General features: G+C 38.5%; 1 protein-coding gene across 1 annotated transcript; it reads left to right on the forward strand.

The window, feature by feature from the left end:
* Positions 1–625: 625 nt before the first annotated feature.
* LOC124366930 (otolith matrix protein OMM-64-like) lies at positions 626–16,286 on the forward strand. The gene is made up of 2 exons (XM_046823538.1): positions 626–738; positions 13,000–16,286. Exons 1-2 carry the CDS (start codon positions 679–681, stop codon positions 14,764–14,766), a joined length of 1,827 nt encoding a protein of 608 aa, XP_046679494.1. The 5' UTR covers positions 626–678; the 3' UTR covers positions 14,767–16,286.
* The last annotated feature ends 2,186 nt before the right edge of the window (positions 16,287–18,472 follow it).

The following is an 18,472-nucleotide window of genomic DNA, read 5'->3' on the forward strand; positions in this document are numbered from 1 at the left end:
TGGTAGGGTTCGTTCCTTAAGTATCAGAGGTTCTTGCTAGCCTCAACAAGGGTGTGCCACTCCCTGCCTGCTTTGACTGGAGAGACTGGTACAGAGCAGGCTTCAGAAAGAACATGACAGATTGATTTCCTAAATCCTTCCTCAAGGATCTTGAGAGGAGGTGGCCCCTACCCCCAACCTACCCATTCAGAATATCCTGTCACCCCGGAAGCAGCACAAAGGTTCTTTTAGGACTAGGTGCAATTTCTAAGCTTCTTGTCGTAAGAGAACAAAAAACAATGGCATGCCCTTTGTATATTGTCTCCATATTTTAAAGCAGTGCTTCCAAGATGTTTAACAATTTCAGAAAATTTATATAAATTGACACAACACTTCAGCTGGTGCAACCACCAAAGAGCCATATATCTTTTACAGAGAAGCTGGTGAAAGACACACTTTCCAATAGGTTGAATATCTTTAATGACAGTCCCAAACAGCTTTGTTTTTATTTTTTGCCTTCGTGATGTGACTCAAGGCCAAATCTGCAGAATGATTACACTGACAGTGACGTACCTTTGTTATAATTACAACCTGATAAGAGCGCTTGTTAAATTTTGACGATTTACTGCCACTAACTAGTTAATCAGCCAGGGACAAGGCTCAATGTTATAGTCACTTAAGTTACAGCTGCACTTCGTCATGTACACTTTTGTGGTGATTTTCTTGTGTTTGTTACGAATAACTTCCACTTCTCCAATAGTGAGTACTTTCTAACTTATGGTAACAAGATCAAAATTTTAACATTAAATGAGTGAATATACTTGTAATTTTTATAAGCCAATATAGTTTCCTTGTTATTAAATGGGACTTTTAGAAAATTGAAGATGATTTGAGCTAAGGTTAGGTTTCCGTGTTTCTTGTTTTCCATTCTAACAAACTCTTCAGTGGTATAGGTTTTTAATTGTGCCCAGTTTTTCCTTGGATGCAAAAGGATAATATTTTCTATCAAAATTTAATTATAGCAGCCTGTAATAATAATATATGTCTTCATTTTTTATATTAGTCCATGTGAATACTGTTCTCATGAATTTCTATGTTGAAGACCAACGTTTTTTTTTAAGACCAATAAATTGGTGTATTTAGGATTTATCGTAAATTTGTAGAATTTCCATGGGTGCTATTGGTACATTGTGCTATTTACTATCTTAGGTGTAGTAAAAACTACAACTAATTTACCACTTGTTTTGCTTGTCCCTTGATGCTCTTTATGACAAACACATGTATAGGAAGCGTCCTATAATTTATTTTTGTTCTTATTCGCACCACATCAAAATCAAGAACCAAACGTGTAAGTGATCCGTTCCTCCCTAGGTACAATTTTAGAGATGGTTTCTTAGTCCTACCTTTACCTGATGAATTAAAAGACCTTTTTTTACCTTTTACCTTTTTACAATTTAGCATCCTGTACATTTAAGTTTCATTAATTTTTTTTTTAATTTAACTAACCCAGTTTTCCGATTGGCCGATCTTCCAGTTGCTGCAACAAATCTCGTTAACATTGTAAATACGTGTGAACTTGAAACAATGTTTAGGCATGTTTTAAGTCCACGGTCATTGGAAATTTTTAATTTATTTTGGCAACTCGTTTTATAAAATGAACACCTGCCTTCAAGGACAAGTGCTATAAACCATGGTGCTATGCATTCCGGTCGGTTAATTTACCTTGCCTCATACGAATTTATATCTCGGCCAACAATCGAGGCATACAATAACAGAGTGCTTTTCTAAAATATAGAGATTCAGTAGAGTCATCAACAGTAGTTTTTGAAGACACTGGAAATCAAATAAACGATTGCAAATTGCTCGTTCTTATCATCTTAAGCACCCAAAATTTGGTTATTTACACAAGCAAACCACATAAACACTCCATAATAGAAAGGTGGAAGTTAAAAATCGGTCCATAATATGCCATGGTCAGATCCTGAGTAGGGAATTATTTCAATAACTACTTCAAGACATTAATGCATGAGGATAATTTTGCTCAAAAATGATACTTATGGCCATTCAATGTTAACCTTTGAATGTTTATCATGAAATTTCAAATATCAAATTCTTTTTGTACGAAGTCTGTCTAAATGACGGCAAAATACGGTCCTACAGAGTGCAAGGTCAAGTTCACAGAATGCTTTTTAACAGATTAAATACAATTTTGTTTGAAATTAACAAACGTAGCATCAGCATATTGTACTACTCTTCTGTGCAATAATGATGACCCAATGTCATTACCAGATATTAGAAAAAGAATTGGTCTAAGAATTGATAAAAGTGCTTTTACAACTGTAGTAGAGTAACATGTTACCAGAATTACATTAAAAAACATAAAACCAATATTTAATACATTTTAATTGTTTTTGTGAGGCCTTTCGATATCCAAGATATCTTGATATCCGAAAGGCCTCACAAAACAATAAAATGTATTAAATATTGGTTTTATGTTTTTAATGTAATTTAACAGTGACCAATATAAGCTCCATCTACAGCATGTTACCAGAAGTGTAAATTCACCTTATTACAATCAGATTAATTTTAACAACAAATTCTTTTCAACGCGTTTTTCTACACAGTAAAAATTATTATCGTTTTTATACTGTAAAATAAAAAACAAACATCTGAGAACACAGGTAAGTAAAATACGGCTGCAATTTTATTACCTTATTCCATTACCATGCGCCGTGACTACGGTGACAACGCAGGGTAGCGTTTCTTACACTCTGCCTGAATGGTGTTAATGGTCTCTACTCTCCTGATACTTGGGGCGACCCAGTGAAAACCGCAAACGGTTTTTGTCGAAACAGTTTTCGACAGCGCAACTGTTGTTGCGCCTTGAAATTGTCGTTTCATGATGGCTGTTCTATATTCAATAATAAAAAAATCATTCTCTTTTTTACTTCAATATTCTGATATTGATCAGAATCTTCCCATAAAGCCTAAAAATAATATAATGCACGAATCTGGGTAATAATAATAATTAATCGCCTTAACAATCAAATAATATTATGAAATTAATTAGATATGTTTATAATAATTTATCTAACATTAGAATATTACTCCTAATACCTACAAAATATCTTTGTAAACAATATTTACAGCAATCGTTTCGTTGCACAATATAAATAGGTTATTGTTGGAAGTTACTCATCAAAGGTCAACATTTTAGTTGTCCATGTGAAACACATTGAACTCTTTAAACTAATCCTGCAACAATGAGTGTTTGAAACAGAAAGTCATTGAAAAATGACAATTTCACAGGAAATTGCAGCCGTTTAATTTGAAAAGGGAAAAGGGTCTGTAGGGATTAAAGAATCCTAGTAATCGAAACAACTTCTTTCTCCAAGAAACATTTGCGGCGTATCGCTTTTTGAATCCAACAATAAAAACCATAACTGCTAAATTTGAGGATCTAAATGTATAAGGTAGTAATTCCACTACTCGATGGTTTTAACTGTAGTTAAAGACCGTTTAATCTTCGATTTCATTATTATATTTCACGATCAAGTGTGGTTTAGCCGTTCTTTGGCCACAAGTCGCGCAACCAAAACACGCGGGCTTTTATACGTAATACCTATCTGCCAAAATATTTATCGCTTGCTTAAAGATAATTTGACCTAATCTTTACGCATCGTAATGCAGTGATAAGAATATCCTTATACAATTTCATAGTACTTTGTTGTATTCTAAGCCATAACGTTTTAGTCAGTATTGACAATGAAAGCGCTCAAAAACATCAATTTTCGCATTATATAATCTTTTATCTAATTTTCTTCGATTAAAAATATTGATGTATCATACCTAAAAACCTGCCCTAATCCATAGCGCAGTCGACAGTAAAAATGGTATGAAAATCAGATGAGTAGTTGAGATGCACAAACAGACCTACACAAAAAGCGACTTTAATTTATATTATGTTTGATGATAACGAGCTAAGAACCTTGTCCTAACTGTTAGCAACATTTATTTGAAACAGGAAGGTGATTTTGTACATTTATAACAGGAAAGCGTAATATTTAATGTCACAACTTGTCGCCTTTTTTTTGTTGGCATTAGTTACAAAAATATTAAAATTTGACCATATATTTTCTTTAATTGTAACAATGTTTGTTATGTTTGCATATTACTAATCACATTGCCTCGGTCGTTGATACTAACACTTTGTATTATATTGTGTTATTGTAATATTAAAAAAACATCTAATTATTATTGTACTGTCTTACAGTTATTTGGGTGTAAGCCTACGCTTCAATCAGTAAATGGAACTAAGAAAAAATAATAGTGATAATAATAGTTTTCAATAATAAACTATATTAGTTATTTATATAATAATAATTGTTATTTCACGAAATTGTTATATTAATTATTGGATCTAGTTTACTATAAACAAGTTGTCTGAACTATTGCAACAGATTAGTTACTTTAAACTACTGCCCAGCGACAATCCTATGAGGTGCAAGAGTTGGGGTCGGCAGAGAGAGATCGACAACATGTGTTCACAAAAGCTCTGCTGCTCCAAAACCTCTATCCGTTTCTGCTCTTCTAATATTCCTGGTACACGTGAAACACAGAAAACGCAGGCCCCCGCCCCTAGCTCAATTTCTATTGGTTAGACAAATCTATAAAACGCAATTCTGGAAGCCCGAATTTTTTGGGGTCCGCCACCGATTTTTTGTTCTAGGTCGCCTGTCCTCTCGAGCGCTTGTCCGCCCCCGGCAGCACTCCTTCCTCTCTCTCCCGTCAGATCCCGGGGTAGACCTCGCGCCCCTTGGGCCCCAACATGGGCTCTTATGGGAGGGAGAAATTCCCTCATGTGCGGGAGAAATTCCCTCACACTCTTATCCTATCAAAATGTTCCAAATTCTATCGAAATTATCGTGTTTTTCGGTAAAATCGGTGATTTGGGTTGTCAAAATCGGTGATTTGTTGGGTCCTCACACTCTTGTGCACACTACGTGAGGGAGAAACGAGGGACGGAGGGAATTCCAATATGGCGGCGCCCATGAATTTGGCGGGAAAAATTGGCGGGAGCAGGGGAACATAACCTCAATTGTGAAAAGGGCGGGAACAGGGGGAACCTAACCTCACATTCTTGGTTTCCCGCGTAATCAAGATGGCGTTAACATTACATACTAAAAATAAAGACGAATCGTACCTTATTGTGTGATGTGGTGATGATGGCAGTAAGCGTTAAGTTTATTATATTGTTCTACGATTCCAGGAGATACCAGGAGTTCGAAATAAAACATTTTTTGGAAAAAACTAATTTATTAAACAATAATCTAATATAGACTAGCATATAGGGTGTCAACCTATTCGCACTGACACTCTTCACTTCCGCCACACGGATAGCAATATGTGGTGGTGACGTAATCAGCGGGAACCTGTAAAATAAATAGACCTGAGTTAGCCAGTTCTGAACAAGAAAATTTCGAGCTTCCCCACTGGCTGGAATAAGCGCGTCCCTGATTGGATGTAAATAGTATCTAAGCGCTCTGATTGGTGGAACCTGAGAGGCCAGCACTCCTTCCTCTCTCTCCCGTCAGATCCCGGGGTAGACCTCGCGCCCCTTGGGCCCCAACATGGGCTCTTATGGGAGGGATAAATTCCCTCATGTGCGGGATAAATTCCCTCATGTGCGGGATAAATTCCCTCATGTGCGGGAGAAATTCCCAACTCACACTCTTATCCTATCAAAATGTTCCAAATTCTATCGAAATTATCGTGTTTTTCGGTAAAATCGGTGATTTGGGTTGTCAAAATCGGTGATTTGTTGGGTATTCACACTCTTGTGTACACTACGTGAGGGAGAAACGAGGGACGGAGGGAATTCCAATATGGCGGCGCCCATGAATTGGCGGGAAAAATTGGCGGGAGCAGGGGAACATAACCTCACTTTCTTGGTTTCCCGCGTATTCAAGATGGCTGCGCCCAGTTGGCGGGGAAACAGGGGAAATAAGGAATCAAATTCGGTCTGTTAAAATGAATTTTCTGTCTAAGATATTTCCAGTATTGTTTAGGAGTGTGCCTTCAAGAAAATGTATCAAAGAAACCCAATTTCGATCATAAAGTGTCTTCTTTCGGCTCTTTTCATTTACCTTCCATGTAACCAAATTCGATTACCTTATGTGCAAACATTCACGGATTTTTACAATGAGGTTGTTTTCATAATAGCGTTTAATATTATTTTCATTGCATTAGATAGTTTATTGATCATTGGTGCAATCTGAATTTAAAATTAGGCAATGACGTCCTCTATGCATCCTGCATTACACTACTGATCAAGCACTTTACAATAAAAATGTTCTAATTTTTTAAATGTAAAACAAATGTTTCTGCCTCTTTGATCAACTTCAGCTGAAAGTATAAACAGCTGTTAAGTATCAGTTCGCTTTGTATTATGTCGTAGCGCAGTCTGTCGGATCCAATATAAAACACTCTAACATCAACAACGATTTATAATAATTAAAAAATTAATTAAATAAACTATTTAAATTGGACCTAATTTTACTCTAGTATGTATGCCTATGTTACTCTTCCAGGAACGTGTAGAATCACTGTACAAAATTTCACGATATTTCGTGCATTGGTTCCAGAGTTATAACGGAAACATATAAACAAACATTCGCATTTATATATATACTAGCTGTTACCCGCGGCTTCGCACGCAATCTTTAGAACTGAAGTCCTTATATCACTTAGTAAAAGCAATTATGATGTAATATGATGGGAGTCCTATACAAAATTTTAAAACGTATGTAGGCATACATCAGGTAGATATTATTTAAGTTCATGGTAAATAGTATCAGAGTTTAACTTTATTATTATATCATGTTTGACACGTGTAGGAGCATTTCTGATTCTAATTAATTATATAGATGACGTCACTGCTGAATCTGCCTTGTCATCCCGATCAAGAAAACACAAATCTCGGATCACACAGGTCTCGGAAACTTACTTTGGTCAAAAGCCGTATATTTCCAGTCTTTGCCATATATTTCAGGTCTAAGATATTTCCAGTACCATAGTAGAGTTTGCCTTGTTGTTCTGACGAAGAAAAAAATATATACTTACGTAGGACCGGGATGCCTACTTCGGTTAAAAAGTGCCTACTTAAGACCGTTTAAATTCACTTACCTACTATGTCACAGTTTAGCTTGTCACATTACCTCGATCAAAATACTATAAACGTTCAATTATCTAGTTCTCGGAAGTCTATTTTTGGTCAAAATCGTGTTGAAATAGTTTTGAGTTTGCCTTGTCCTGAAAACGCCTATTACGACCTAGGGAGAAGTCCTACCTACTTCTTATGTACTTTCGGTATAAGGGGGAAATCCTTATTAAGGTTATGCAACAGTCCAAAAATAATACTTATTCAAGTTGGCGTTACACTTATTTTATGGACTGTGGCCAGGGAAAAAATGAATCGTTAAGGTGTGTTAGTATTCATTTCCCTGTTTTTCCATAAGCCATTGTTAAAATGTAATATCATAATGTCAAGGAAGCCCACGAGTTTAAAGTAACTTATGTGAAAACATACATAACTTTGTTCATTAAGGTTGGTTTTATAACAGTATTTAATGCATTAGATGATTTTAATTCGTCACTGGGACAATCTGGAGTAAAATGTATGTATATAAATGTTTTATTTAATATCTGCATTACACTACCGATCAAGCACTGTTTACTTATTATTGATAAAAATTTAAATGTAAACAGATGTTTCAGAAAGTTTGTCGAACTATAGCTGTCAACAGCTGTTTAGTGCCAGTTTAATTTGAATTATGAAACGTAAAAACTACAATTTTTTCTGAATTCCAAAATATTCCAGGTAACTTTTCTTAACTTTTTCTTCATATAAACCTTCCTCGGATTTCAATGGACATTTTACAAAAAGAATTAACCGAATTGGTCTAGCCGTTATCGTGATTAGCGCTTACCAACACATTTCGCCATTCATTTTTATTTATAAGATATATATATATATATATATATATATATATATATATATATATATATATATATATAGGTCTTCTAATCTTTTCAACATACAAAATAAATATAAAAATAAATATATAAGATTTAGTTGTGATATAAAATGTTACCAACACTAGTAGTAGCTTTTTTGGAATCTTGTATTTACCTTGTGAACTTGAGGGTTCACTCAATACGCCACCGAAATTAAGGACACTTCTATCATAGTATAAGTAGATAAATTTATCCTTTACCTTGTTAACACTAGTGTTCATGTCTGTAGCACCCACGTTGATTAAACTCAATCTGTAGATTAACTAATTACGCTTTCACCAAAAATATTTCTGAACCTTCTAATGATATCAGATCAGTTCAACAGTTGCTGAGTTTCAATTCACGAGAACCACAAAGCCAGAAAGCCGTATCGTCAGGTAACAGATACGGCAAATTCAACAGCCGATGCTGGTACCCTGATAATGAATGATTCTAGGAAGTTGCTTTGGTTTGGATTTAACACGTGTTGGTTTGAATATCAAATTATAACACAAATGGAAAGTCGGTGATTAGAATGTTTCACAATTCACCCGGATCTTTTCACAATCTGGGATAATAAAATAGGTATCAAATTTGTGGAAATAAATCAAACTGAATGTAATTTCGTAGTGGGAAAAACAAAGGAAGACTATAGGTTATGATTCTGATTAGTGTAGTATAATATGTAGTATATATCTCCATCCCCATCTCCATCTCCTTCTCCGGCTCCGGCTCCGGTTGCGGCTCCGGCTCCTGCTCCGGCTCATCAGGCCCAGGCTCAGGCTGCGACCCAGACCCCGACCCAGACTCTGACTCCGACCCAGATTCAGGATCATGCTCAGGCCCAGACCCAGACTCCGAACAAGACCCAGACTCCGACCCAAACCCAGACTCCGACCCAGACTCATGCTCAGGCTCCAACCCAGACTCAGACCCCGACCCAGACTCTGACCCCGACTCCTACCCAAACCCCGACTCTGACCCAGACCCAGACTCCGACCCAGACTTTGAACCAGACCCAGACTCCGACCCAGGCCCAGGCTCAGGCCCAGGCTCATGCTCAGGCTACGGCTCAGGCTCAGACCCCGACTAAGACCCCTACTCCGACCCAGACACAGACACCGAACCAGATCAATACCCAGACCCAGACCCCAACCCAGGCCCAGGCCCAGGACCCGGCCCAGGCACAGGACCCGGCCCTGGCTCAGAAACCGGCTCTGGCTCTGGCTCCGGCTTTGGCTCCGGCTCAGGCTCGGACCTCGACTCAGGTTCATTCTCAAGCTACGGCTCAGGTTCCGACCCAGACCACGGCCCAGGCTCAGGCCCCGGCTCAGGCCCCGGCTCAGACTCAGACCCCGACTAAGACCCCTACTCCGACCCAGACCCCGACACCGACCCAGACCCCGACTCCGACCCAGAATCCAACTCCGACCCAGGCCCCGACTCCGACACAGACACCGACACCGATCCAGACCCCGACTCCGACCCAGAAAAAGACTCCGACCCAGACCCCTACTCGGACCCAGACCCCGACTCAGACCCAGGACTTCGACTCAGACCCAGATTCCGACTCAGACCCAGACCCCGACCCAGACCTAGACTTCGACTCAGACCCACACCCCGAATCAGAACCCGACCCCGATCCAAACCGCGGACCAGACCCCGACCCCGACCCAGACTTCGACTCAGACCCAGACTCCGACAGAGACCCAGTCTCCGACCCAGGCTTAGACTCCGAAACAGATCCAGACTCCGACCCAAACCCAGACTCTGACCCAGACTCATGCTCAGACTCCGGCCCAGGCTCAGGCTCCGGCTCCGGCTCAAGCTCAGGCTCCGGCTCAGGCTCAGGCTCAGACCCAGACTCCGCCCCAGGCCCAGGCTTAGGCCCAGGACCAGGCCCAGGCTCATGCTCAGGCTACGACTCAGGCTCAGACCCCGACTAAGACCCCTACTCCGACCCAGACCCCGATCCCGACTCCGACCCAGACACCGACACCGACCAAGATCACGACTCCGACCCAGAAACCGACTCCGACCCAGGCCCCGACTCCGACACAGACCCCGACACCGACCCAGATGCCGACTCCGACCCAGACCCCGACTCGTACCGACCCAGACCCCGACACCGACCCAGACCCCGACTCCGAACCAGAATCCAACTCCGACCCAGAATCCAACTCCGACCCAGACACCGACTCCGATCCAGACCCCGACTCGGACCCAGACCCCGACTCAGACCCAGGACTTCGACTCAGACCCAGATTCCGACTCAGACCCAGACCCCGATCCACACCTAGACTTCGACTCAGACCCACACTCCGAATCAGAACCCGACCCCGATCCAAACCGCGGACCAGACCCCGACTCCGACCCAGACCAGACTCCGACCAAGACATTGACTCTGACCCAAACCCAGACGCCGACCCAGACCCCGTCCCCGACCCACACCTAGACTTCGACTCAGACCCACACTCCGAATCAGAACCCGACCCCGATCCAAACCGTTTACCAGATCCCGACCCCGACCCAGACCCAGACTCCGACCCGACCCAGACCTAGACCCCGACTCCGACCAAGCCCCAACCTAGACCCAGACACCGACCCAGACCCAGACTCCGAACCAGATCCAGACTCCGACCCAAACCCAGACTCCGGCCCAGGCTCAGGCTCAGGCTGCGGCTCAAGCTCAGGCTCCGGCTCAGACCCAGACTTCGACCCAGGCCCAGACTCCGAACCAGACCCAGACTCCGACCCAAACCCAGACTCCGACCCAGACTCATGCTCAGACTCCGGCCCATTCTCAGGCTCCGGCTCCGGCTCAAGCTCAGGCTCAGGCTCAGACCCAGACTCCGACCCAGGCCCAGGCTCATGCTCAGGCTACGGCTCAGGCTCAGACCCCGACTAAGACCCCTACTCCGACCCAGACCCCGATCCCGACTCCGACCCAGACCCAGCCTCCGACAGAGACACAGACTCCGACCCAGGCCCAGACTCCGACCAAGACCCAGACTCCGAACCAGACCCAGACTCCGACCCAGAAAACGACTCCGACCCAGACCCCGACTGAGACCCCTACTCCGACCCAGACCCAGACTCCGACAGAGACACAGACTCCGACCCAGGCCCAGACTCCGACCAAGACCCAGACTCCGTTCCAGACCCAGACACCGAACCAGATCCAGACTCCGACCGAAACCCAGACTCTGACCCCGACCCAGACCTAGACTCCGACTCTGACCCCGACCCAGACCTAGACTCCGACCCAGACTCAGACTCCGAACCAGACCCAGATTCCGACCCAGACCCAGATTCATCCTCAGGCTCCGGCTCAGACTCAGGCTCACACCCCGACTCCGACCCAGACCGCGACTCAGACCCAGACCCAGACCTCGACCTAGACCCTTACCCAGACCCCGGCTCCGGCTCTAGCCCAGACCCCGATCCAGACCAAGACTTCGACTCAGAAACAGACTCTGACTCAGACTCAGACCCCGACTCAGATTTAGACCTTGACTCAGACCCAGATTTTGACTCAGACCATGACCCCGACTCAGACCTTGACCCAAACCCAGACCCCGACCCCGACCTAGACTCAGACACAGACCCAGACTACTAACCAGACCCAGACTCCGACTCAGACTCATGCTCCGGCTCAGACTCAGGCTTAGACTCCGACTCAGGCTCAGACCCCGACTCAGACTCCGACTCCGACCCAGACACCGACCCAGACCCAGACTCAGACCCCGATCCCGACCCAGACCCCGACTCAGGCTCTGACCCCGACTCCAGACCCCGACTCCGGGATCATTTGCTATCTTTCAGTGATACAATATAATCAGTAAAACTTCATCCTTAATGCACGTTTAAGTTGTTTTTCCTTTAAAATCAATTTCAGTAAGAAAATCATTTGCATTCTGCTTGCCATTAATTTGGACTTCTGCCAAATATTACTCTATTGACTTCTTAGGGATTTTGTACTTCTGCCAAATATTACTCTATTGACTTCTTAGGGATTTTGTACTTCTGCCAAATATTACTCTATTGACTTCTTAGGGATTTTTAATCGGTTAATAGATCTTCAATGTTGGTCTAGAATGTCATAGCTTAGAATGTCATGTTATGAGCTTGAATGAGGGAGCTAGAATGCTGTGAGCTTATTTTTATCTTAAGAGCGAACAATACTTGACTGCCAGCCATGCTTCTGAGGCTCTACTTTTAACAGGAGCTAAAATTTAAAACTATTTTGTAAAAATGAACTCGTCTCAAACCCATATATACTTTACTCTAGGAACATAGAGTTTAGTGTCTAGTTATTGATTTATTAAAAATATGATTAACTGTTAGTACTTTTTTATAATTTATATTCAACGTAGATTTTTCAAATGAGAAACGGTACATTTTTGCACCTTAGAGGGATAAATAACCAAATGGTCAATAACTTTTATAAAAAAATGTTAAATAGAATATATTCTACATCCATTTACAGTATCCAACGTATAAAACAGCATACTTTGAGTTGAAGTAAAATCAGCTCAAATTGAAACGTCTCAATTAAAACGTATTGTATTGTATTGAATGTGTGCACGATCACCTATGAAAATTAACAGTGTGAATTCTTTTTTATTCTTTTATTTCTATAAGTATAAAATATTTGAATACAATATGATATTAAAAAGGGCAAAACATATTGATATATAGACTTGGTATGCACAGTAGTCTTGTGGACACTGGACACGGTTAATTTTATAAAACACTTCACAAAGTATTTATTTTAAAATAAACAATGATATGTTTTATAGATTGTTATTCTTGGTTGCAAACTTATCATGATTTAAGATGGACTCTCAAATTTCTTTCAGCTTGACAGCCTGGGACTATTAGAAAATAAAATATAGGAGCACACACACTGTTGCCCGGCATCATAGAATTTATAATATTGCTAACATTTGATATTTTCCACAGGTATCCGAGCTGAATTATTCCACCATTGTATGTGAACAAGACAGCAGCACTTCAGAAATAATTTGTAAGCAGTCTAACGGAACCACCTCTGAAGAAGACATCGACATTATAGTCCCACTATGTGACACAATATTAGATCTAAGGGGAAATTTCTCTAATTGTAAAATGTTAGTAAATTTGACAGAAGAATCAGAAAACATAACTCAACCATTATTTTCAGAAAATGACAATTCTAATGTGTCTGAATTTTTATTTGATGATGATCCTACACCAGAAGATCAAAATAACATGAATTCAGGAGAAGGTAATGATTCCACAATAAGGCAAAATATTTTAAATGACTATGAAGATATTGCTGGTCCTACTCTCAGTTCTTTAACTCTTTCTTTTGAACTTCCAGTTCAAACCAAAAGAAAAGATAACACAATATTGGAAAAAGCTGCTATAGGAGATCACATAGACGATGAGGATTATTATGATACATCAGAGGAAACTGAAATTAATGAATCAGATTTAGATAATGACAACATGACCGATGACTCAAAAGAGGAGATGGAAGTTTCCGCTGATGCAAAAATAAATGCAACTGAATCAGAAGAAACCGAGTCATTTGATGGTAAAGAAAATGAAAATCTTATGAATTCAGCTTCTGTTGAAGATGATTTACCAAGGGAAGAAGACACGAAAGATACAATTGAAGAAAATTCTAACACTGAGTTAACCAATAATGAAGATCTTAACACTGCCAAATCAGAAGGAAAAGAAGTAGAAGAGGCAGATAATTTGGATTTAAGTAAAGAGGAAGAAACAATTCCTGGAGAAACAGCAACTGCTCAGAGTGTGGATGAACCCAACAGCAACAAAAATAGTGAAGACCCTTGGTTTTGGGATTGGCTCTTTAGATCCCTAATGCCACAAAACAATGAGAGAATGAAACGAGATGAGAATTCACACATTACCTCAGGTACATCAGATGTGGATGGCACAAACTATGGCACCTCTGAAATGGAAAAACGAAATGGATCTCAACCTATTAATTTTATGGAAAATTCAAATGAAGAGGATGCAAATAAAACAATAACAGAATGTATAGGTGAGGAATGTGATTTTGATACAGGCAACATTGAAAATGAAACACTTACATCGGAAAATGTAGTTTTGGAAAGCGATCAAGGAGAAACTAACATGTTAAATGTATGGAATACTAATAAGAATGGGGAAAACACACCTTGGATTGAAATTTTAAAAGCATATGAAAAAGTGGAAAATGAAGGAATGACTCATTTGACAGATGATGGTAAAAACCATACTGAATTCGAACCATATGAACTAAATTCAAATAAAACTGTTCCTGAAATAGAATTAATCAATATTTGGCCGCTTAAAACTAGTGAAAATTATAAAGAATTAGTCATTGATGTATTATTAGCAAAAAATACATCACAGAATGAAGGTATGATTCATTTTCAGATTCAGTATGGGACAGTTAATCTACCAGTGAATACAGCTTTACTCTTGAGATCGGCTTTGAATGAACTGAGTGAAATTGGAATGGAAGAGCAGGAGAGTGGAGATGAAATCATTTTAGAATCTGTAGATGAAAGAGAAATCAATGGTACATCAGAGAATACAGGAGAGATGTTAAACTTTGTAGACCTAGTTGGTGCAGACAATGACACAATTTATGGAATTTTAAGCTCTGATACGTTCGTTACATTTGAATTACACAACAAAACCATCAACAACAATGAAATTCCACTAATTTAAATGTTTATTCTAACATCTCACAGAAAGTGTAACAACATCATTGACAAGTTTACAAATACAGGAAAAAACTTGGTTTCATAGAACCATTCATAAATTTAATGTTTCGTAGAAAGAATTTTAATACCGTGAAAACAGTTTAGAATATTCTTAAAAATTAGTTAATTTTTTCTCTTACTTTGCAGATTTTCCATAATAATAAAAATAATTCTTTAAAGTAAAATTGAAATAACTAATGGTTGTACATATTGGTAGAATAGAAATAAAATAAGTAATGCATTTATAAAGGAAACAGGATTGTTCCGGACATTTGCCTTCGTTCAATGATACATTACAATCAGTAACATAACATTTTGATATCTGCAATCTGATCTCTTCTCCAGGTAAATAACTAAACTAATGCATGAATACAATCTAGGTTAAATTAAACAAAACATACCAGAGCGTTGTGACACGCATAAATCAGGAACAACAACAGCCATGTTGTGTGTCTATTTCCTTGCACACAAACTCTAAAACATGCACTTAGTAAAAACTAAACACTAAATATTAAAACTAAACTACAGAATAACAGCACAGAGGTCACAATAACAACACACACGCAACAGGTCTGCAATAATAACAGGTCTGCACTCACCGACCAACCAAATAGAACTAACCAGAGGCCAATAGTAAATGACGATCGTCACAATCCTTTCATCGTATTGACGATGAAACAAACTTCAAACAAAGTAACGCATTTATTTGTCTTGGTTGGTACTATAAAATTCATGATTAGTAAACACTTTTAATGAAAACTAACATTTGCTACTGAATTAGTGGAACATTTCAAAAATGTGTGCCAGTTTGGAAGAGTGCCATGCATATATTTCTCTTTTTGTTTAAAGGACCAATATGTCACATTTTCAAAATCAGGTCTTAAGAAGCTAAAAGTATCCCTGAAAATACACAGTAACTGCAGATGTAGTCATAACACACGGTATATTGTTATCCTAACTTAAGATGAGTAAATTACATATTCATACAATTAATTTCATTTGAGGGTTAATTTGAAGTATTACATTAATGTATTTAACACTTCCTAGGATCTATTGATTGACAGGAACAATACATTCGTCCAGTAGTGCTCCTTGTAATCTGTTACACGTCTATGCTTATCATTGTTTCAAAGCATTCAAACCAACACAGTTTGTAATGTTTTGCATACTAAATTTACTCTTAAAAGTAATAAATTTACTGTGTACATTAGATTTCTTATTAACATTAGATTACTCTTAATATATTTACATACAATATCCTATACATCTTACATCTACATGAATTATAACACTTCAAATATATACAAAATTCAAAACTTCAGTATTTCAACACACATACAAAAGACAGACAATTTTTCATATTTGTTTCCTTTATTACAAACAGTCAGGATCAACTCTGTCTCATTTTTTTTATACTAAGTCTACCTACAAATTTGTTTTCTACATTTTATTTCCATTCAAACATTCGTTTAGGATTCACCAAACAATTAATGTAACCAGATAGTTGTAACATTATTCCATTTTAAGTGGTTGATATTAAGTAGGGATGCTACAAAGTGTTTTATATTATGTTTTATTTATGTATATATATCGTTACCCAGAGAAGGTATACACAAATATATATATATATATAACATATATATATATACATGTCTTAATTTAACTTTAAATCCACAATATGAACTTTTTTTACATTCAAAACATTTTCAGTGTGTTGTACAATACAAGTTACTGGGCTTAAAAAAATATAAAATTCTATAAATTCCTACATATTTTGGTGCTAATTTTGCACAAAACTTTTCTGCTTTATTGCCTAGATAGTGGGTTCTAATCCATACTAAGGAATACAACTTAAAGGGATGTTTTACATTTTGCTCGGAGTATTTTTGTCTATTACTATTATGTGCTATGCTTCTTTTTACATTCAACACAGCTCTCTTTAAATTGTTTACAATAGTTTCCTTAGACAAATTTTCACCACTTAGATCATTTAGCTTCCATAAATTAGATAAAGCATTATTACAGGAATGATTAAACATTAAATCAAAGGCAACAAAACCTGTGCTTTCATTGTGGGCGGTTTAAACTTAATTGTATAGCCTAGGTCATTATCCCAATTACTATGACAGTTGTGATAGAAACTACGTAATAATGTAGATATGTTTCTAATAATTAGATTTCCAAAGTGTAAGAATACCCAAGATTTCTTGATTATACAGACATTGATTCATTTATTACAGAAGTATTTTTTTTTTTTCATTTAAGTTTAGAGTCAAACTCTAATGGACATGAATATATTGTAATATATTGAATGTTAATAATTTCATATTAACTAAAGTGATTCTGTTAGTAATTTCAAAATTCCTAAATCAAACATTTATATGTGCAAGTGTCACACCATTACTTGAAAATGAATTAATGCTCTTTATTTCAATAAAGGAAGAAAATCAATGTAACCATTAATTAAATTGTTACATTATTCCATTTTAAGTGGTTGATATTAGTAATTCACAATTGAGCTAGTATGTATACTCGTTAACAGAGAAGGTATACAATAACTGTCTGTGATTACAAGAAAACTAAAATTAAGTATTCAATTTTAAAGTAACTTCTTAAAACAATAAGTACACTATAACAAACCACAGGAAGAACTAGACAGATGTTTAGAGATCATGATAAAAGTTGTAACGGTCTACTTTATCCACAGCAAAAACTGTATTGATTTTGGAGTTAAACAGTAAATCTGGTCAACTCTAGATGGAAAGGTCCAGTAAGTGGCACATCAATAACCGCATTGATTTTTGAGTCATTCAGGGGTAACAGACAGTCTGTAATCTCTTGATAGAACGGACCTTCAAACTTGAAATTTTGATGGTGAGTTGGTAGGGATATTTCATATCTCCATAACATCAAAGGTTCTTGTTAGTCTAGACAAGAGCAGAAAGCTGGGAAATAATATAGTTCTAAAATTATAAAGTGAGAGAGGCTAAATTCATGGCTCTCTACAGACCTTCATTTCCAATCTATTACATTGACTGAGATTAGTGGCTCTATTTAGAAAAACAACTTTTTAAATGCTTCAACATAAATCAAACATTTTTGTAAACACACCATTACTTGAAAATCTTCAATTCGTCTAGAATAAAGGGAGAATATCAATCAAATTAATTAAATTGTTAATAATTTAGGACCAATTTTAAAATTAGTAATTACACAATTAGCTAGAGTCCTACTCGTAAGTAACAACAATAGTATCTTAATAACTGTCTGTGATTAGTAAGAAAATTAGATTATAACTAGGCTCCGGCTTTTATAAAACAATAAGTACAGGCTAACAGCCACAGGAAAACCAACAGATGTTTACAGATCATGATAAAAGTTGAACCTACCACTGAGCACAGCAAAAACCGATGTGTCAGTTAAATCTGGGCAACCTTATGGATGTCCAGGAGTGGCACATCACTAACCGCAAAATTTGAGATTCTGGGGTGCAAGGGTAGTTCAATAGGTCTAGACTACTGCGGGAGATGACTGTTGGAGTTGGTAGGGTTCATTCTCTAAGAGTAAAAGACTCCGAGTCTAGACAACCCCAACCCCCAGACACCGACCTAGACCCAGAGACCTGGTTCAGAGCTGGCTTCACCTTTTTCCAAGGGAACATGACTGAGATT

This window comes from Homalodisca vitripennis, chromosome 7 (genome assembly GCF_021130785.1).
Source record: "Homalodisca vitripennis isolate AUS2020 chromosome 7, UT_GWSS_2.1, whole genome shotgun sequence".
Classification (NCBI taxonomy): domain Eukaryota; kingdom Metazoa; phylum Arthropoda; class Insecta; order Hemiptera; family Cicadellidae; genus Homalodisca; species Homalodisca vitripennis.

Bases quoted from the DNA above. Each gene is read 5' to 3' on its own strand.
- LOC124366930 (XM_046823538.1), top strand. From the start codon at position 679: ATGTACACTTTTGTGGTGATTTTCTTGTGTTTGTTACGAATAACTTCC. The intron at 739-12,999 runs GTGAGTACTTTC...TATTTTCCACAG, and splicing joins TAACTTCCACTTCTCCAATA to GTATCCGAGCTGAATTATTC.